An 18,163-nucleotide genomic window follows, 5' to 3' on the forward strand; every position below is an offset into this window, starting at 1 on the left:
ACACACCACAATACCCTGAATTTGGACATCTCCAACCACAGCAGATTTTCTCTTCTTGCTGATAATCGAGCTTCACATGCCAACTAGATGGAAATGAAATATCCCAGATCTTAAAAAACATGTGCAGTTGCCCGACAATACGTAGGTAGGGTTTCACGATGGATACATGAAAACAGAATTAACCAATAGGTATAGGAAAAGTTTGAGCTTTAAGGTAAACACGGTAATTACTAACTATAATTATTAGGAGCCACTGCTGGCGTCAATGGACCATGAACGAATGATTCAAGGTTAGGTTAGATCTAAATTTAAGAAACAGGGTCTCCCTAGGATCCGACAAAACACGAGTAAATCCCCAGGGGCAAATGGCTGTATTAAATTCCTTCAGTGTAGGAACATGGTTGGCCAGCAGTAAGGGACCATTTCTACCGCTTCAACAAACCCAGCAACTAAATGAGGCATAGCATAGCTCAAAGATGCACATGTAATCTCTAAAATTAAGATCGATAGTTTCAAATTTTTGACAACTCAAGTCACATTCAAACAACCAAAACAAATAGAGACGAGACTACATGAAGGAAACAAACAGTTACCAAGCTGAGACCTCTTGCATTTCTTGGTTGGTCGGGGTTCCCTTGACAAATCTTAATTAAGAAATGGATGACACAAAGTCACAAGCAACTATTCGCATTAGGTTTAGGGTTAGGGTTGAACAACAATAAACTATGGGCTAGAATGGTGCTCATAATGCATAATACAATTTGTGTAAGAACTCATTCGTCATAATATCATCATTGTTACTTTACCAATAGATCTCCTCAAGCAGAAATCCATACATTGATAAAGAAGAAATCAATATTCTCCCGGTCACTGAAGTCAAAATATACAAACCAAATGACCAACTTCATTGGTTAAAATCCCAGGATCTGGTGGGCTACACTGAGAGCATAAGCAGGGTTGCATAAGTTTAAGGTAGTGGATTTTATACCTTACACCAAACGAACCCTGATCCCATATTGGAAAAGTAGCGAAGTGATATTATTAAAAGACTAAAGGGGAAATGTCTTTGGCAACTCTATTCTAATTGGATTTGTGTTCCTTCAGCAAACTCTTCACTTCATAATGTCTTTACCATCGACCAAATTAGTTATAGCTTGAATAAATAGTCAAGAAAAACTATTTCAGATTCCAGACCATCATGAATTTCGCCGACAAGAAGAAGCTGCCAAATTTACAACATTCATAAATATAAATAACATGAGCCAAAAGGAATCATAAATATGAATAAATAAGCATTAAAACTCCATCAATTGAATAGGTAACACCTACAGACACATAAAATGAAAAACAAAACAACAAAAAAGATAAAGGGTATTTGAGATTCTTACTCTACTAACATACATGATTCGGCACTGTAAGCAACCAGAATTAAATCTCAAATCCCTAACACTATTACGAAACAGCCACAGTCAACTAGCATAATAAATCAAAACCTAAAACAGCATACCAAACCTAAAATGCGTCCAATGAGCAAAAGAAAATATCTCGTCCCAACTCAGAAACCCTTTTTTCTTCATTGTCCTCTCCTTGCACTTATTTTCATAATTTGTTAACTAAAAAATTAATCTTGAGACTCATTCCTCTTTGTCGATCCTCCTTCACCATCCCTCTCCTCCAACAACTTCCCTGCTTCCTCATCAACCTGTCCAGCCTTCTTCTGTGCTTCCTTCGCCTTCAATGCCTGCAATTTCGAGTGATTGTAATATGCAACCCCCAAAAACGCCAACCCGTATCCAAACAGATTCACCGGGGTCACTGTATCCTTAATCACAGACCACGAAAACGCGATCAACAACCAATCCTTAACAACACCAGCCACATTCATAGTCAAAGCAGATGTCTTTCCAACAAGTAAGAAAACCGCAAGATTCAAGGCGAAAGCACAAAAAGAATTAGTCCCAAATATCACGAAATCAAGTTGAAAACTAGATGTGCTCCTCAATACCGGCAACTCGACAAAAATCCAGGGAACAACTAAGAAAACCAAACAACAAGGCGCAACATAATACAGAGACGTAATGGGATTCAAAGTAATTCCCTTTGATGTGAGCAAGATTTGAATCATTACCAGCCTTGTTGCCTCAAAAGCAACGGCACCCAATTGCAAAATAACCCCCCACGTGTCAAATCTCGCCTCACCATAAGCTGCCACAGCGACACCAAAGGAGATCGACAGCATATTAGCCATGGTATCAGTTTTGAAAGTCTCCTTTTTGAAAAGAACGCCAATGGAGTAAACCGCGACAGGCATCAGGGCTTTCAACATCTGGATGAAGGAAACAGAGAGATAAATATAGGCAGAGTTAGAGAGCCAAAGACTGAGAGAATACAAAGCGCCGATGGGGACGACGGACGAGAGGTAAAGATCTCGAGACATGGAGACAGGCTCAACGAATTTGAAGACTTTGATGAGGAGAAAGGCAAGAGTTGCACAAAAGGACATGTGGATCATGGTAAGAGAGATGGGAAAGGGCCAATTGTACATCTTCTTGTCGAGGATGTACTTGTTGTAAACAATGACGGTGAAAGAGAGGAAGATCCATATGGCGACGTAAGTGTAGGACAGCAAGATCTTCTTGATCACACTATCGCTGAAAGCACCACCCTTGCCCATCGTTAGATTGATTTAGAAAAGGAGGGGTGTGTAAGATAACCAGTGAAGTGAAGTCTAAAGGGTGGGAGATTGGAGAAGAGTGAAGCAGATGCGGACGCAGACGCTGTGTCAGGGGGAGGTAATATTCAGTGAGATAGAGATTTTGGGGTGGGCTTTTTATTGGGTAATGGGTTGGTTATTTCGGGCCAGTCTTTGTACACTGAAATTCTCCTCGTCCCAAAACAAGAAATGAATTTAAAGGAAATAAAACACAAGGTCGGATTATTTTATAATGTTTAGGAAAGACAAAATTGAAAAGCGGATTAAAATCCGGACCCGGTGCACAGAATAGGGGATGTCTAACGCGCGTTCACAAGATTCGTAAAATCACGTGCTTTTTGCATGCTGTTGTGTTGACCACCTCCGCAACATCACTAATGAAGATTAATAATAATAATAATAATATCCTAACACTTTATTAATCACTAATTTTATTTCCTAAAATATTATTATTTTTATTAATAAAAATATTAATTAATCATTTGTTCATTATCAAGAATTGGGTAGCTTTATTTTTTCTACCTCTTTTGACTTCGTCTTAAAAATGTTGGGTTAGATCCATAGTCTTGTCGCACTCAACAGTCAGAAATTTTCCAAATTTTGGTGTTCATTGAAATTTAATAAACCATTTATTCTGCAAGATGGTTTCTTACTTGAATGGAACTACCATTTTCTCTTTGTTTCTTTGACCTGTTTATCTCTGCTCACACTTCAAAGAGCCCATACAATATTATATTATTAATGAACAAAGCGTCTGAAATAAGTTTCTGCAGAAAGACCTATATTATGTAGTACAAGTTTACATTGGTATTGGTTGAAAGCAGAATGAAGTGAGATTTCAAGGCCTTTGTGCATTCATGTATGTACTCAAGACCTTTGGCTGCGTCTAGAGAAATCTGAACATGCTGGTTTCAAGTACATTGATTGATGAGACAATGAATAATCTAAATTCACACCTCTTACACTGGCCTTGTGCATGAACATGGCCACTCAGTGCACCGTTTCGGGCATATTCATAATTCAGAAACACAGAGTTTTCACCAGGTGCATACATATCCAATAACCTCAAACTGACTCTATTAAACAAGACAAGGGAAAGTACTACTTCACAAAAGAAAAGGAAAAACGGTGCAGATTAATATGCATTGAAAAAAGTGAATCCGCATACAAACCTGAAAAAGCAACAATATTTCATCTGCTTGATAGCCACATCCTACATGCATATAAGAAGAGGCTGTCATTCATTAAGAAATAGTGCTGAAACAAATTTACAGGATTCCTTATGTACCAGAAAATAAAATTGGAGGAAAGCAGATGGGTTCCTCTTACTTACAGTTCCTCTTGATTTTCCAAGGTAAGCAGATCCATAAGATCCTTGGCCAATCTTCAAAGAAGTACTTAAATTGGAAGTTGCATCATGAACTTCATGCTAAGGAAAAACAGTAGCTTTTCTCTGAACTAAATGGGGAAACGACACTTTCTTCATATTCTACAAAGAAATGATCTCTTCAAGCCCGGTAAGGTTTTGGACAATGGATCCAGAAACAGAGAACTAACATAGAAAATCAATATGGACACCAAAAAAAAAAAAATAATAATAATAAAGAGAAGAAGAAATGAGAGCCTATTAATGGGGAAAAAAGTTAATTGTTAACCTGTACCTAGGTAGATGATTGTAGATAGAAGATGATGCTGAAAATTGAAAAGAAGACAGATAATAAAGTCCAAGAAACTAATGACTTCCGGAGATTTGACATGATTCTTGAAAAGTTCATGTTTCAATACAGCGATGTATTTTCAGAAACAAAGTCTTAGGTACATGTATGAATTCACATCCATCTCCATCTCATCTTGGGATGACATGGGCGGCTTTAGTGAGGCATTTGCACTTCTGGACCCAAATTAGTTGTTGTTGCAGCAGAAGAGGAAGAAGACAACGATACACAGACAAAACTAGGCCGTGATTCTGGCAACTCCATTAAAGGCTCATTGAGGTCCAGGAAAACTTGCACCACTTTTCTTACCTTAGGTCGCAATGTACAATCCGGATGCAAGCATGCAAGTCCAGCAATCAATGTCCTTTTCACTTGCTTCTCATCAAATTTTCCTTTTAGCTGTTGGTCCACTCATTCTACCAATGCATTTTTTCCATGTAGACTCCAAACGTAATCCACTAAACTATTTTCTTCCAAAATTCGCCTTGATCTCCTCTCGCAAACTACTTCAATTACTACCATTCCAAAACTGTAGACGTTAGATTCTAGGGTAGCCTTTCCTGAGAAGCCCACTTCGGAGGCTAAATAGCCTGGAGTACCCGCAAGCATGGTGGTTGCACTTGCACATGCATCATTTTAGAGCAATCTAGCCATCCAAAATTCCCTAAATGAGCATTGTATTCGGTGTCCAAACATTACGTTATTTGGTTTAACATCACGGTGAACCACTGGGTTAGCACATTCTTCATGGAGATATAACAAAGCGGATGTCAAGCCTGTTAAGATTTTGTAACTGGTCTTCCAATCAAGAAACCCCTTCCCAATGAAACGATCGGGGCTACCATTGGCAATGTATTCGTACACTAGAAGGAGATGCTCGCCCTCGTGGCACCAACCTGGGAGTTGCACTATATTCTTGTGCCTCAGGCCCCTATTGTACAAATTTCTGCAAAGAATTTTCTTTCCTGATACGACAATATAAAAATTTAATTTGATAAGTTGTGTTTCTTAGAAAAATTCAGAATATTAATTCAAGGATGAGTAAATCGAAAGACCTTGATGTGAGGTTGCTGAAATCTTTTTTACTGCTACAGTTAAAGGAGGATTTGAAATGGTGGCCTTGTAGACACTTCCAAAGCCACCCTTGCCCAGTAAGTTATCGTTGCTGAAGTTTTGAGCAGCCTTTTGTAGTTGCTTGTAGGTGAACATTTGAGGGACATTAGCAGCACATCTTGATTGTCTTTCTATATCTTCTTTCTTTTTATTCTTCAAGGTTCTTCGAATAAGCGGGAAAGCAAACAAGGCCACAATCAATGATCCCACAGTCGGAACCACAATAATCAACATGCCTTTTGTGATATCCTCCTTGGATTCCCCCTTGTTATCAATTTGTGTTGATGTAAACATCCAAATTAGGGGCTGATGACTCTCAGAATAGGACCCCGTAGAGGCTGTAAAACCCACATAAACGGAGCGTGGAACCGAATCTGACACGATAATAGATTGGTGAAGAAAATTGATTAAGGGTTTGCCAGCATAACCCCCAGAAACATGGAGCATCTACTTGTGCCTGTCATAATCAATTTTGATGTTAATTTCTCTTCCACTTTTGAGATCAATCCCAGTGTCTTTGAAACTCTTGGCTGCAACTGGTTTTGTTATGCTTGTTGTGTCAACGCCTGCATGGTTTCCATCTAGATCAAACTCGTTCATGTAAGTGTCCAGCTCTACTGCTACTTAGACGAACCACGCCATCTGCTTCCATTTTTTTCAGAAATTAATTAATCAATCTCTAAACCAGAAACCAATCCACTTCTTTTACAAGCAAATTGAATACTTTTTACTGCCTTTTGTGGTTTCATCCATGATTCCAATATAAGACCCATAGCTTTTAGGTGGTGAAGAATGGTTATTCTCTGCCATGATAAACGTCATCCCATCTCCAGAACCGGTTGAATTAGGGAAGGTGGAAATCCTGACAGTAAAGGTAGTGGTAATAATGGCAGGCCAAGCTAGAACAGGTCGGTGAAACAGAACCCGACCAACTTTGTAAGGTGAATCCTGATATGATGTTGAGGTTGAATTATTATCTTGCTCTAGTTCCGGCGTAAGACTCAAGTAGCCATTAAATGCGGTCACTGAACCCATACAAATAAGCCTGCCATTGTCGCAACTATCATTGTTGAAAGAAGGGAAGGTGATAGGAGTACTACTTATACCACTCTAGACGAAGGACATAATTAAAAAGATCAAGATTCTGAGAGAAATAGAAAATTCATGATTGAGTAACACCCTCTTCAATTAATCCAACACATGAGATATATACATATATACATGTATCAATGAAAGGATTATTGTGGAGAATGAAGCAATCTAAATTCAGTTTCTTGTATGCATCTCCAGGAGATATGAAATTTGACTTTCATTTTGAAACCAAGGAATAATGCAAGTTCATCAATCATCAATCAATCTCATAGATTAAGAAATTAATCAATCATAAAGATTAGACAATCAAAAAACACGAAACCTTTGAAAAAAACATTTGCATCCTTTACCAACACTGGACATAGCTATAACAGAATTAATCTTTGAAGAAACAAGCATGTAAACTCGAAAACTCCGTCTCTCAGATACAGTTCTTGCTACTTAATCATAGTCTACAAAACTTGCATCTAATTCTTCAAAATATTGCTCTTATTGTTATCACAATGAACTTAAGGAATGTCGTTCTAAAGATAAGAGGAATTTCAATTTAAGAAAAAGAAATCAACAACGTAATCCAAATTGGAGTTTCCATCCTTGCTATGTCATTATTGTTATCGAAGATAATGCACCAAAGCCTACCTTTGGCACACGCACTCTATCAAAGATTGACATTGAGACACTTATCACTCAAGCTCTCACTCGAATTGATACTAGTTCTTCTACTTCTACTTCTGTTTATGCATTTTCAATCACCATAGATAATACCTCTTGGTATCTTGACTCTACTTGTTGTAATCATATGACTCCTTCCTCATCATTATTTTCATTCAAGACCCTAGCCAATAATATTCCTAATATTCAAACAGCTAATGGATCTACAATATAAGTTAGCCATATAAGATTTTTCTCTACTACACACCTATTTGTTCCAGACACATACCTTATCCCCAAACTTTCTTTAAATCTTTTATTTGTTGGGCAATTATGTGAACTTGAATTAAATTTTCATTTTTCTAATAATGATTATATTGTGCAGGATCCATAGACAAGCAAAACGGTTAAGAAAGGTCGTAAAGTCGGGCGACTGTTTGAGATTACATCGCTTCATGTTCCTATGACTAATGTTGTTGTGTCTTTGAGTCTTTGGCATTCTCGATTAGGCCATGTATCTGAATTTTGTCTCAAAACATTGTCTTCGTCAGGATTATTAGGATCTGCTCTTCATAAAGATTTTGGGTGTATGTCTTGTCAACTTGGTAAACATCTTAATTTGTCTTTCGATAAAAGTGATTTTATTGCTTCTTCACCCGTTGACCCTGTACACTCTGATATTTGAGGTCCTACACCTATTACAATTTTAAAAGGTTCAAAATATTTTGTTATATTTTTGGATGATTACATGTATCGTTACACGCTCATATGAAAGTAAAGTGGTATTTAGCACCTTTGAACTTCTTTGGTTACGGTGATTATTGCATGATATAGGCATACCTTAGACATTTATCACTCCTCTTTATTGTGACAATCAAAATGTTATTCAAATAGTTCATAATGATTTTTTCATGAATGTACAAAACATATTAAGATAGATTGTCACTTTGTTTGACAATATTTGCTTCAAGATATTCTATGCCTTCATCCAATTTCTTTTCTGATCAACTTGCCAATATTTTTACTAAATCTTATCCTTTTGGACGGTTTTCTAATTTAGTTAGCAGACTCAAGATGACATTTGTTTTGTCTCCTTCAGTTTGAGAGGGATGTTGAAGATATCCAGTATATCATCAGTCAATCAAACAAGAATCAAGATCATCAATCAATCATCAATTAAGGTCAATCAATCAAGCAATCCCATCAATCAATCTTATATATTAAGAAATCAATCAATCATAAAAATTAAACAATCAAGAAATTAATTTTTTAATTTTTTCCTTTTCATACCTTATTGTGTGCTAGTATAAATGCTAGTCCTTTGTACATAACACACAAGAAACACAATTCTTTTATATTTTTCAACATAAAATAGAAAAACCATATCATTGCTTTGTTTGAATACGACACTAGAAATTAAAATATAAAATACCATTTCTGAGTTTTATCTAAGAGTTTAATCAACAACACAGAATTAACACCACAAGTTCATAAGCAATTCTAATGTAGAAAAAATGGTGAGAGTAAAGTGGTATTTAGTTTAAGAGTTTTTTGTATTTTGAATAATATTATAAAATATTTAACAAATCGGTGGAAATTAGTTTTTTCAATTCTAAATAGTGATAATATGTTATTTTATTAAACTTTGGGTTAAAAATAGTCATTTGACTCTCAAATTAATATTTATTATAAGTACATGTAACATCTATCTTTATTTTATTAAATAATTCCCTAAACTAGGTGAGGTAATTAATAATTGTGCATGCAACAAACATTTGAGGTTAGGGGAAAAAAAATCTTAGAAATGACATAATAAATTACTAATTAATTTGAGTGTAGAAATAATAATGAAGTAAATTAATGTGGAAGGTTGTACATAGAAAAGGAGTAGGGGTTACAGGGGACATTACCTTAAAAAAAGAGTCACAGGGGAGCACTACTACTTTTCATGCAACACACAGAACAGAATTATAAATGACATAATTAATTACCCATTTATGTTTACAAATAATAAACAAGTAACTTGCCATAAATCCAGTGTTGCATAAGGCATATACATACATAAACAAGTCCTTCCTTGCTATCTACTTGAGCAGTTGATTCATTTTTCAAAAGATGAAGATGCAGGAGGTACTTGGTGCTGGAGTTTTGCTTCTGTTGTGTATTGCAATTGGATACAGTGAACCTACCTTTCATGTAGGTGAGTTTGGCGCAATTGGAGATGGCAAAACTGATGATTCTCAGGCTTTCTTAAAAGCATGGAAAGAAATATCTGCAGCAAAAACATTCTTGTTGAACCCCACTTCATTCCAAGGCCCCTGCAACTCCACTACTCCTCATCTTCAGGTCAAATAAGTCACAATGTCCCTATATGTGTGTGTGTGTATACATACATATAAATATATATATATATATATATATATATATATATATATATATATATATATATATATATATATATATATATATATATATATATATATATTTTATATATATATTATATGTAATTGTTTGGAGGACAGGTTTGAGGGGATATAATAGCACCCGATACTATCAGTGGATGGAATGGCAGTGGAGATTACTGGCTAGGCTTCGATAATGTTAATGGTCTTGTCATTAATGGATCTGGAACCATCAATGGCCGGGGTTCTACTTGGTGGAGCAGAAGTCAAGAGTCTACACGACCAAGGGTAAAAGAATTTGTCCTTCACTCTGATTGAATTAGCAAAGTAATTAACAACCTCTTATATGTTGTTGCAGGCTGTACACTTCGACAACTGTAATAATCAAGTAACAGGGATCAGTGTTGTTAACAGTCCAATGTGTCATATCTCAATAAATCAGTGCACTGGTGTATCCATCTCCAGAATTCATATAAATTCACCTGCTGATAGCCCTAACACTGATGGCATTGACATCGCTTCATCAACCTACGTAGATGTGCGAAACTCCATCATCAAATCTGGTAAATGATTGATTCCCTCCCTCATATGTCATTTATCTTAATCTTATATAATTAAACTAATAATATATATATATATATATATATATATATATATATATATATATATATATATATATATATATATATATATATATATATATATGTATAGAGGAGATGACTGCATTGCTATCAACACCGGCTCCTCCTTTATCAACATTACGGGAGTGGCCTGTGGACCAGGTCATGGCATCAGGTAACTTGTGAAAACCCTCATCATCATTCACTAATTTTGGCAGATTAAGATTAACAATGATGGTTTGGCTTCAAGTGTGGGAAGTCTAGGAGAACATGGAGCAGATGACACAGTGGAACAAGTGCATGTACGGGAATGTAATTTCACTGGAGCTAAAAATGGAGCAAGAATTAAGACATTTCGGGTAATTAATTAATTAATTATATATTATTATAATTACAAAAATTATAAATCAAGTTAATGTAACTTGATGTTGTTATACTGGTTATCCAGGGGGGGTCAGGATATGCTAGGGACATCTCATGTACGGGAATGTAATTTCACTGGAACTAAAAATGGAGCCAGAATTAAGAGATTTCGGGTAATTAATTAATTATATATTGTTATAATTACAAAAATTATAAATCAAACTAATGTAACTTGATGTTGTTATACTAGTTATCCAGGGGGGGTTGGGTGGTCAGGATATGCTAGGGACATCTCATTCGAGCAAATCACACTTATAGATGCCGAAAACCCTATTATAATTTATCAGCATTACACCATCGACCGCAGCAGAAGAGATGAGGTATAGTTTTTAAAACTGTATTATAAAAACTAATTATTGGATCAGCATTACCCTATTATAATTTATGCTGTGTGCAAGGAACTTCGCGGGGCAAACAAGCAATCACATTGAATTGCAGTGATGAAGTGGGTTGCTTTAACATTCAAATGAAGGAAATTGACATTACTTCTTCCACGCCAGAAGAAGACTATTGCCTACCGCAACAATGCCCATAGAACCTCCACACGCACTACTCCTAATGTCCCCTGCCTAAATACTCCGTTTAGATCTGGTAGTAGCAGATAAATTCCATCAATGTGTACTGTTAATAAGTTACTACATAATTAAATAATTTTAAATTAAAAATAAAATAATATCCAATTAATCATATCAATCAACAATCATATCTTAAAATATGGTTAAAAACACATTTTCTCGTCTAAAATCAGAATCATTGTACATCCAATTATAACCCATCAGCGAGACGTTGAGATGGAAAAATGAAAACAACTTAATCAGTTAAATATTTTGATAGAGAACTTCGACATAATTATCCTAAAATTACAGAGCAGAGCTGATGTCCACTCACCAATTTAGTTAAATCTGACATTTTCGTATAAATTAGAAACCATCCATCCACAACTACAACTCCATTCAGGTATCGATAAACCAACAATAATATGCACACCTAATAAGCCCAACATAATAAATTAAAACACAAAATATCACCTCTGAATTTTGTCTAAGAATCTAATCTGCAACACCAAATTAACACCACAAGTTCATAAGCAGTTTAATACAATGAAGAAAAAAGGTACTAGTAGTAGTAGGTTAAAATTCCCAAAAGCAGCAGAATCGTGGTCTTAGATGTAACTCTAAGAAGTATAAAATGACAGAGAATAAGAGTCTATCTGACTAGGTCTCTCCAAGGCCACATACGTCAACCGTTGTACAGGTCCTGCAGCACCCCACATCCAAATTTAATTTCAAAAGCACTCCCTCCATTCCATCATGATGGCACTATATAGAAACAAACAATTTTATCTCAATTAGAATACTTAATGAAACTTACAAAGACGATTCATATAATATAAGCTAAATCACTACACTAAAAACTTAAACAGCATGAAACATACTGTATGTAGATGTATCAATCTGCTCCGGAAGTTCCTTTATATCCACCTCAAACCTAGCTTGAACCTGCACTCGATTGACCAACAAATTAAGTTATTAACAGACAAATAATTATCAAAAGAAACAAAAAAAAATAGTACTATAGATAATTTTTCATAGAGACACACAAAACATAAATTTGAAACCTGATTAAGAATATCCGAATCAGATGCAGAGGAGACAAAAGTGATCGCAAGACCCTTAGTGCCAAACCTACCAGCTCTACCAACCTACAAGATCCAGCCACTAGCATGAGCTGAAAGCTCAGACATGATTGTTTGACACAAACAAATGGCCAAAACTTAAAATGAGCCTACCCTGTGAAGATACGTATCAGCAGAATCCGGCATGTCATAATTGATGACAATATTAACTCGCTCAATGTCAATTCCTCTTCCAACCAAATCTGTGGCCACAAGAATCCTCTTATTCCCCTCCTTGAAACCCTTGTAACGCGTCAACCTACAAGCAAATATCAGTCAGCTGAAAATCAAACCATTAACCATTGCATATGCTAATCCTTATTTTAATTTCCAGTAGCAAGACAAAAATATTTTCCAAAAATTTAACATTTTATTTACTTTATGTCAACCAACCATCCATGCAATAAAGTAAGAGTTATTTGATATGAAGATGTAAAGCTTTGTATAATAAAAGAGATACTACAAGCCAAAATCTAGATAGACGTTCAGATGCTAGCAGAAGAAACAAGCGTTGCCTTGTTGACCTTCAACATTGCAAACACAGTAAATAGACACTATAAATGATAAGGAAAGGGGAATACTACAAATTGAATATGATTGTTTTACGTAATGAAACATTAGTTAAAACAGATCTTAAAGGATATGAGCAAAATTTTAACAAATTCATAATAAAAGAAATGACAAAAAAAAAAAAGCATAAAACCTACATATACAGATTGAAATAAAACATATGCCAAATTCTTGGTTGTTCTTTGATGAATATGTTTCAAGAGGCTTCAGCACAAAGAAAATACAAAACCTCAACAACCGAGCTGGGGACGTTTCTAATACTGTTGAACATTCAAAAAAATCACAGAGACAACGACCATTCAGGGGAAAACCTAATACTGCACAAATTTGTCTCTTATAATTACTTCTAAATTTAATCCATTGGTATCTATTAAACTTCTCACTGAGCCCTCCACATTCACTGCTATGTTTAAAATCATAGCATGTTCAATCCATTACATATTTGATACAACACTGAACTTACCTAAAATCTTTAGGGGTAAAGGATGCCCATAAAAAGTAAAACAAAGAAATAAAGTATATAAACAGCATAAACAGACCTAGAAAAGAAAGTTAAGGGAAAAGTAGTAGAAACTCGTAACATTTAGATATCACAAACAAGCATTCAATTACTACAGTAAAGGGTTAAAGTTGACTACTAAAGATAATTGCAAAGAGCAAAAAATTGTATGCTAAAGATGTACAAACCTTTCCTCCTGGGACATGCCAGAATGAATGCATATAGAGGGAAAATTACATTCAACAAGTAACTTGTTCAACTCTGCAGCCCTGCTTACACTTTTGACAAATATAACTACTTGATTAAAGTCCAAAGCGTCAAGGAGGTCATTCAGCTTCCGATTCTTCTCCAGCTCACTCAATTTGATGTAGTGCTATTTCAAATAGTAATAGTGAGATACAAAATGAACACCAGTGAACTAGTAGAGAAGATAAAGTATAAAGCTCCTGAACACATACTTGTACAAGACCATGAAGAGTCAACTTGGCCTCGTCGTCAACATATATTTCCATAGGCTGAAAGGAACAAATGTCACAGTAAATCATATTAGGAACCTTCCTCAATTTTATGAATCCAGTACGAAATGTATGATGGATGCACATCCCTTCAATTGAGATTCCTTCAATCTGATTTGTCTCCTTGTAGAAAACTGTTTGTCACAGCTAGAAGAGCCACTGTTGCTAAACATGTAAACTATGATAAAGACAAAGCACAGCCCAGAGATGCCCACCCCACCCCACAACCCAAACCACCCCTCTCAACAACAGAAAATTTGAACCACACCCAACATGTAGCCTATAAAGAAAAAAAAATAAGTACAAATATAAACCTATCTGAACAAAAGTTCAGCATTAAGGCATGTCCCACAACTTTGAGATATCCTAACTTGTTGCAACTTGTCTCTATTTTCCAGCTACTCACTAATCTCCCCTATAAGACTGGATTCCCCGCTTTCAGAATAAAATTGCCACCGGATAGACAAACATCAATGGCAGCATAAGGTCATGTAACCACCACATTATAAAACTTCTATGGAACTCTCGTAGAAAGTTGGCATGAATAAAAAAGATGGGAGTTCTAAATTCAAGTAGTTCTGGCCATAAGACATTACATCTTGCATAAATTTCTTGCAGACCGGACGGATTTCTTTGCTGAGTGTAGCTGAAAACATCATAACTTGCTTATCATGAGGAGTCATCTTGAATATTTCCTGCACATCTCTTCTCATATCTGTAAAACATGAAAACTAACAATATAAGTGGAACTAATCACAAGATACCTACAAACGGAATTAAGATATTCTACATTTCCAGGAAACAATAATAATTTAGTTCAATTTCTGGGGTACAGCTGGTGGCATACCAAGTGATTCAAGCATCTTGTCACATTCATCAAGGATAAAATGCCTCACATTCTTCAATGAGAGGTCTTTATCTCTTGCGAGAGCCAATATTCTTCCTGGTGTGCCAACAACAATTTGAGGACATTCATTTTTCAGCAAATCTTTGTGACTTTTGATATTAACACCACCATAAAAGACAGCAACCTTGATATCAAGCAGGTAAGTACTGAACCTTTCAAACTCATGGCAGATCTGCAAAATGTGGCGAGTAACAAAAATGGGGAAAAGTGTATCAAGTCAATAATACAAACAAATATAAATAATATAATTCCAGACAAAGACAAAAGAGTTTGGATATACCTGATAAGCTAACTCTCTAGTATGACATAAAACAAGTGCAGTAACTTGACCCGGGTTTGGTTCAGTTTGCTGTAAAGTTGACAGAACAAAAACAGCAGTCTTCCCCATCCCAGATTTAGCTTGGCAAATCACATCCATGCCCAGAATAGCTTGGGGTATACATTCATGTTGCACTGATGAAGAACCAAAGAAAATCGTATCGAAGGAACCTTTGGTAAGTAAAATATAAGCCTTCATGATGAAAGGTTTACCAAACCACAATACTGCTCCATAATCAATAGTGTGATAGTAGTATATTACCTAAAACAACATAAGAACACGATTTTAGAAACAGTAGAAGTACCAAAATTAATTAAAAAACAGTATCCAAAGTCATGCAGCAAAACCACACAAATTACGCCTCTTACATATCAAGTAGAGGAAATAAAAAAAGGGGCTTCCATATCAGCAAACATCCTAGAACTTCTAAATCAGAAATCCCACACACATATACACATATATAGTGCGTATAATTAAAAAATAAGTTATTTGTGACAATATATGTAATTCACATATCAACCAAAATGTACACCTATTAAGTTTTCAGATTGTAGGCTAAAAATGCAACTGACAATGACACAAAAAAAAATCACATCAGAATTTATCATACAATGTATCTTATGATATAAATTTTAAGGAAAATCAGTAAAATCCACCACAATAAAAAAATAATTGAAAAACAAAGATGGTAGTTTGCCTTCTGACGGATGCTCAAATCCAGAGTCCACGATTGCTCGAAGAAGCTCTGGCTTCAATAGGAAGTCCCTGAATCCTGAACTGTGAATTCCTACATAGCCCCTGCTCACAGTGAGAGCGAGAACTTTCAAATTAGTTAATTACATTGAAAAAATTTGTTAAGGGCAATGCAGGCTAATTTACTAATTCAAAACTTAAAAAGGCAACAAATATAATAAATACATAAAAACATTTCCAGACCAAATGAAATCAGAATCTTGGCAAAATAATAAACCAACGTAGAAATAAAACGAGTATAGCACTGACTTCTTGGCGGCTTCGCCATTGGCTTTTGTAGCCACAGAGTCGGGAGCTTGGGCATCCTCTTCTTCATAGTCGAGAAGCTCATCCTCGTACTCGTTGTCCCTAGTCTCTCCCATCCTGTAAAACAAAATCAGAAAATTACATTAGATCTTCATTAATTAGGGTTTTCGACAGTTAGATCAAACAAATCACCGTTTATAAAATAGCAAATCGAAAACGAAATAGGGGAAGGTTTGAACTACAGAAGAAAAGACTAAAGGTGGGGGACTAGGGAGTGAATAGAGAAAAATTAAAGTTGCACCTGCTAATCTGTTAAGAGATGGTTTGAGGTTTTAGGGTTAGGGTTTGGGGAGAGGGAAATTTTGAGAGGCTGCTGCAAAGGAAAAAAAATTAGCCAAAAAAGAAAAGGAAAATATCTATGAGTGAAGAGGCTGAAGAAAGAGAGATTAGGGTTAAAGATTGAGAGAGCGGCTTATAAAGAGGCGACTCGGACATGTGATCCAAAATGCCCCTAAATTTTGTCTTTTATTACCAAATTCAATTCGCTTTCCAGTGACTTGGGCTGTTTGGCCCAATGAAACAACTCTCCTTTTAAAAAGAAGAAATTGAGAATAAATTAAAGAAATTGTTTCTCGATTTAACTAAGTTGTATGTTCTTTTTATTTTAGGGCTGAATTCAGTTTAAATCAAACTCAACAAGTCTTCATTTTAAGATTTGTTCAAATTAACAAGAGATTTTTCAAAATCAGTTTAAAATTGATGAGTTAATATTTGAATTTAACTCAAAATTAATTTAATTTTAAATTGATTTGAGTTAATTTAAATTCAAATATCTAATTTAACTTGAATATCCAAGTTCAAAAATTTGCTCAAATACAATTCATTCCATTTAAATTTGAGTATCTTAAATGCAACAGTTCTTTATGGAACAAATATTGGGTTGGGCCAGTTGAAGCAATGGGACTAGAACTGAGCTCAGAGCAAAGCTACAAACACACAAACAAGTTGAGTTGTCTTTGAATCTAATCCTGAAGTTTTGATTGCCAGCCATTACAAACTAACTACTTCTCCAATAATTTCAATGGTTTCCGCTTCATCTTTTGCCCCTTACTTCCCTCAAGATCAACACTCAGTACAAGTAACAACACCCTCTTTCTTTATCTTAACTTCTTTATTCTTAACTGTTGTTTCATAAAATCCTGATGCGCAGGGACACATGAAAAGCTGTACTGGATTCATCATGCATCACCAAATTCTACAGCCAGTAAACTTTATTCTGTTAAAGCCACGGTTAGACTTTACTCATTTGCCAGTTTAAGCCTCTATAGATTGATGTGGTGTTTGCAACAGCTATTATTTTTTTTACTGTATCAAAAAAAGGCTGCGGCAAATAATGGAAACACAAAGCCAAAAAAAAGTGTTATCTGTGCATATTGTGATGGAAATGGTGAGATTGTTCTATTGGCATTTGTGGAAATAGCATGTAAATGCATCTTATCTAGATTTAAAATAATACCAGGTGCAATTTTATGCTCTCAATGCAAAGGTAGTGGAGTGAACACTGTCGATGTCTTCAATGGACAATTTATGGCTGGTGATTCAAGTTGGCTTTGCGGGTAATGTTGCAGATTTTCTTTAGTTTGTTTTTATCTGATCTTTCTTGTGTTTGATTTGCTTGAGTGATTCATATTATATGTGTTTTGTTGCAGAGGGAAAAAGGATATGCTGTGTGGAAGCTGCAATGGAGCTGGATTCGTGGGTGGTTTTATGAGTTAAGTACCTGCTTCCACCTGTATATGTACAGATGTGTATACTTGCTTCTCTTTGTTCCATTGACATTATTCTTACTTGGCAAGAATTTCATGAGTGAAAGTTCTGTAAATTGGAACTGAATCTTGACTTTATTAGAAATGCTTTCTGAAGGCACGAGCCAGTTATAGCATTTTAAGT

The 18,163-nt window shown here is 35.4% G+C and overlaps 6 protein-coding genes across 10 annotated transcripts; 2 read left to right on the forward strand and 4 right to left on the reverse strand.

The window, feature by feature from the left end:
* Nucleotides 1-1,281: 1,281 nt before the first annotated feature.
* LOC123207417 (probable sugar phosphate/phosphate translocator At5g25400) lies at nucleotides 1,282-2,897 on the reverse strand. The gene has a single exon (XM_044624817.1). The coding sequence runs from the start codon at nucleotides 2,672-2,674 to the stop codon at nucleotides 1,622-1,624; it is 1,053 nt and encodes a 350-aa protein (XP_044480752.1). The 5' UTR covers nucleotides 2,675-2,897; the 3' UTR covers nucleotides 1,282-1,621.
* Nucleotides 2,898-3,430: 533 nt separating this feature from the next.
* On the reverse strand, nucleotides 3,431-7,564 carry LOC123207418 (L-type lectin-domain containing receptor kinase IX.1-like). Its single transcript, XM_044624818.1, has 3 exons — nucleotides 5,484-7,564; nucleotides 4,047-5,393; nucleotides 3,431-3,926 (listed from the first exon to the last, which is right to left on the reverse strand). Exons 1-2 carry the CDS (start codon nucleotides 5,986-5,988, stop codon nucleotides 5,065-5,067), a joined length of 834 nt encoding a protein of 277 aa, XP_044480753.1. The 5' UTR covers nucleotides 5,989-7,564; the 3' UTR covers nucleotides 3,431-3,926; nucleotides 4,047-5,064.
* LOC123207409 lies at nucleotides 6,247-7,305 on the reverse strand. Its single transcript, XM_044624806.1, has 2 exons — nucleotides 7,273-7,305; nucleotides 6,247-6,651 (listed from the first exon to the last, which is right to left on the reverse strand). The coding sequence occupies exons 1-2, from the start codon at nucleotides 7,303-7,305 to the stop codon at nucleotides 6,247-6,249; spliced, it is 438 nt and encodes a 145-aa protein (XP_044480741.1).
* A 1,575-nt stretch (nucleotides 7,565-9,139) lies between the features above and the next one.
* LOC123207410 (probable polygalacturonase At3g15720) lies at nucleotides 9,140-11,160 on the forward strand. The gene is made up of 9 exons (XM_044624807.1): nucleotides 9,140-9,637; nucleotides 9,826-9,974; nucleotides 10,045-10,249; nucleotides 10,400-10,481; nucleotides 10,557-10,665; nucleotides 10,755-10,785; nucleotides 10,830-10,842; nucleotides 10,920-11,049; nucleotides 11,128-11,160. Exons 1-9 carry the CDS (start codon nucleotides 9,400-9,402, stop codon nucleotides 11,158-11,160), a joined length of 990 nt encoding a protein of 329 aa, XP_044480742.1. The 5' UTR covers nucleotides 9,140-9,399.
* A 460-nt stretch (nucleotides 11,161-11,620) lies between these two features.
* LOC123207425 (DEAD-box ATP-dependent RNA helicase 15-like) lies at nucleotides 11,621-16,675 on the reverse strand. 3 transcript variants are annotated; one of them, XM_044624825.1, is made up of 12 exons: nucleotides 16,515-16,675; nucleotides 16,217-16,330; nucleotides 15,912-16,012; nucleotides 15,176-15,348; nucleotides 14,836-15,067; nucleotides 14,585-14,703; nucleotides 13,932-13,988; nucleotides 13,662-13,846; nucleotides 12,519-12,663; nucleotides 12,348-12,431; nucleotides 12,165-12,228; nucleotides 11,621-12,048 (listed from the first exon to the last, which is right to left on the reverse strand). In XM_044624825.1, the coding sequence occupies exons 2-12, from the start codon at nucleotides 16,327-16,329 to the stop codon at nucleotides 12,038-12,040; spliced, it is 1,284 nt and encodes a 427-aa protein (XP_044480760.1). In that variant the 5' UTR covers nucleotide 16,330; nucleotides 16,515-16,675; the 3' UTR covers nucleotides 11,621-12,037. The 3 variants fall into 3 exon arrangements, with proteins under 3 accessions (XP_044480760.1, XP_044480759.1, XP_044480761.1); XM_044624824.1 differs by having other exon boundaries at nucleotides 15,176-15,384; XM_044624826.1 differs by lacking the exons at nucleotides 16,217-16,330; nucleotides 16,515-16,675 and having other exon boundaries at nucleotides 15,176-15,475.
* A 488-nt stretch (nucleotides 16,676-17,163) lies between these two features.
* Nucleotides 17,164-18,161, forward strand: LOC123207428. Of its 3 annotated transcripts, none has more exons than XR_006500337.1 (4): nucleotides 17,164-17,351; nucleotides 17,424-17,503; nucleotides 17,733-17,829; nucleotides 17,923-18,161. XR_006500337.1 is itself a non-coding variant. In XM_044624830.1 (3 exons), the coding sequence occupies exons 1-3, from the start codon at nucleotides 17,295-17,297 to the stop codon at nucleotides 17,987-17,989; spliced, it is 516 nt and encodes a 171-aa protein (XP_044480765.1). In that variant the 5' UTR covers nucleotides 17,164-17,294; the 3' UTR covers nucleotides 17,990-18,161. The 3 variants fall into 3 exon arrangements, 1 of the variants encoding a protein (XP_044480765.1); XR_006500338.1 differs by having other exon boundaries at nucleotides 17,438-17,503; XM_044624830.1 differs by having other exon boundaries at nucleotides 17,438-17,829.
* The last annotated feature ends 2 nt before the right edge of the window (nucleotides 18,162-18,163 follow it).

The sequence above is a fragment of the Mangifera indica genome, unplaced genomic scaffold (assembly GCF_011075055.1).
Source record: "Mangifera indica cultivar Alphonso unplaced genomic scaffold, CATAS_Mindica_2.1 Un_0076, whole genome shotgun sequence".
NCBI lineage: Eukaryota > Viridiplantae > Streptophyta > Magnoliopsida > Sapindales > Anacardiaceae > Mangifera > Mangifera indica.

What these genes read in the sequence shown, in the direction of transcription:
- LOC123207410 (XM_044624807.1), top strand. Translation starts at nt 9,400, where the DNA reads ATGAAGATGCAGGAGGTACTTGGTGCTGGAGTTTTGCTTCTGTTGTGT. An exon ending in GGACCAGGTCATGGCATCAG is followed by an intron (nt 10,482 to 10,556) that starts GTAACTTGTGAA and finishes TTTGGCTTCAAG; the next exon opens with TGTGGGAAGTCTAGGAGAAC. An exon ending in CAAGAATTAAGACATTTCGG is followed by an intron (nt 10,666 to 10,754) that starts GTAATTAATTAA and finishes CTGGTTATCCAG; the next exon opens with GGGGGGTCAGGATATGCTAG.
- LOC123207418 (XM_044624818.1), bottom strand. Translation starts at nt 5,988, where the DNA reads ATGCTCCATGTTTCTGGGGGTTATGCTGGCAAACCCTTAATCAATTTT. An exon ending in TTCAGCAACCTCACATCAAG is followed by an intron (nt 5,394 to 5,483) that starts GTCTTTCGATTT and finishes TTGTCGTATCAG; the next exon opens with GAAAGAAAATTCTTTGCAGA.
- LOC123207409 (XM_044624806.1), bottom strand. Translation starts at nt 7,305, where the DNA reads ATGTCAATCTTTGATAGAGTGCGTGTGCCAAAG. An exon ending in ATAGAGTGCGTGTGCCAAAG is followed by an intron (nt 6,652 to 7,272) that starts GTAGGCTTTGGT and finishes TCCTTCGTCTAG; the next exon opens with AGTGGTATAAGTAGTACTCC.
- LOC123207417 (XM_044624817.1), bottom strand. Translation starts at nt 2,674, where the DNA reads ATGGGCAAGGGTGGTGCTTTCAGCGATAGTGTGATCAAGAAGATCTTG.
- LOC123207428 (XM_044624830.1), top strand. Translation starts at nt 17,295, where the DNA reads ATGGTTTCCGCTTCATCTTTTGCCCCTTACTTCCCTCAAGATCAACAC. An exon ending in AAGATCAACACTCAGTACAA is followed by an intron (nt 17,352 to 17,437) that starts GTAACAACACCC and finishes ACACATGAAAAG; the next exon opens with CTGTACTGGATTCATCATGC. An exon ending in GATTCAAGTTGGCTTTGCGG is followed by an intron (nt 17,830 to 17,922) that starts GTAATGTTGCAG and finishes GTTTTGTTGCAG; the next exon opens with AGGGAAAAAGGATATGCTGT.
- LOC123207425 (XM_044624824.1), bottom strand. Translation starts at nt 16,329, where the DNA reads ATGGGAGAGACTAGGGACAACGAGTACGAGGATGAGCTTCTCGACTAT. An exon ending in AATGGCGAAGCCGCCAAGAA is followed by an intron (nt 16,013 to 16,216) that starts GTCAGTGCTATA and finishes CACTGTGAGCAG; the next exon opens with GGGCTATGTAGGAATTCACA. An exon ending in ATTTGAGCATCCGTCAGAAG is followed by an intron (nt 15,385 to 15,911) that starts GCAAACTACCAT and finishes TACTTACCAAAG; the next exon opens with GTTCCTTCGATACGATTTTC.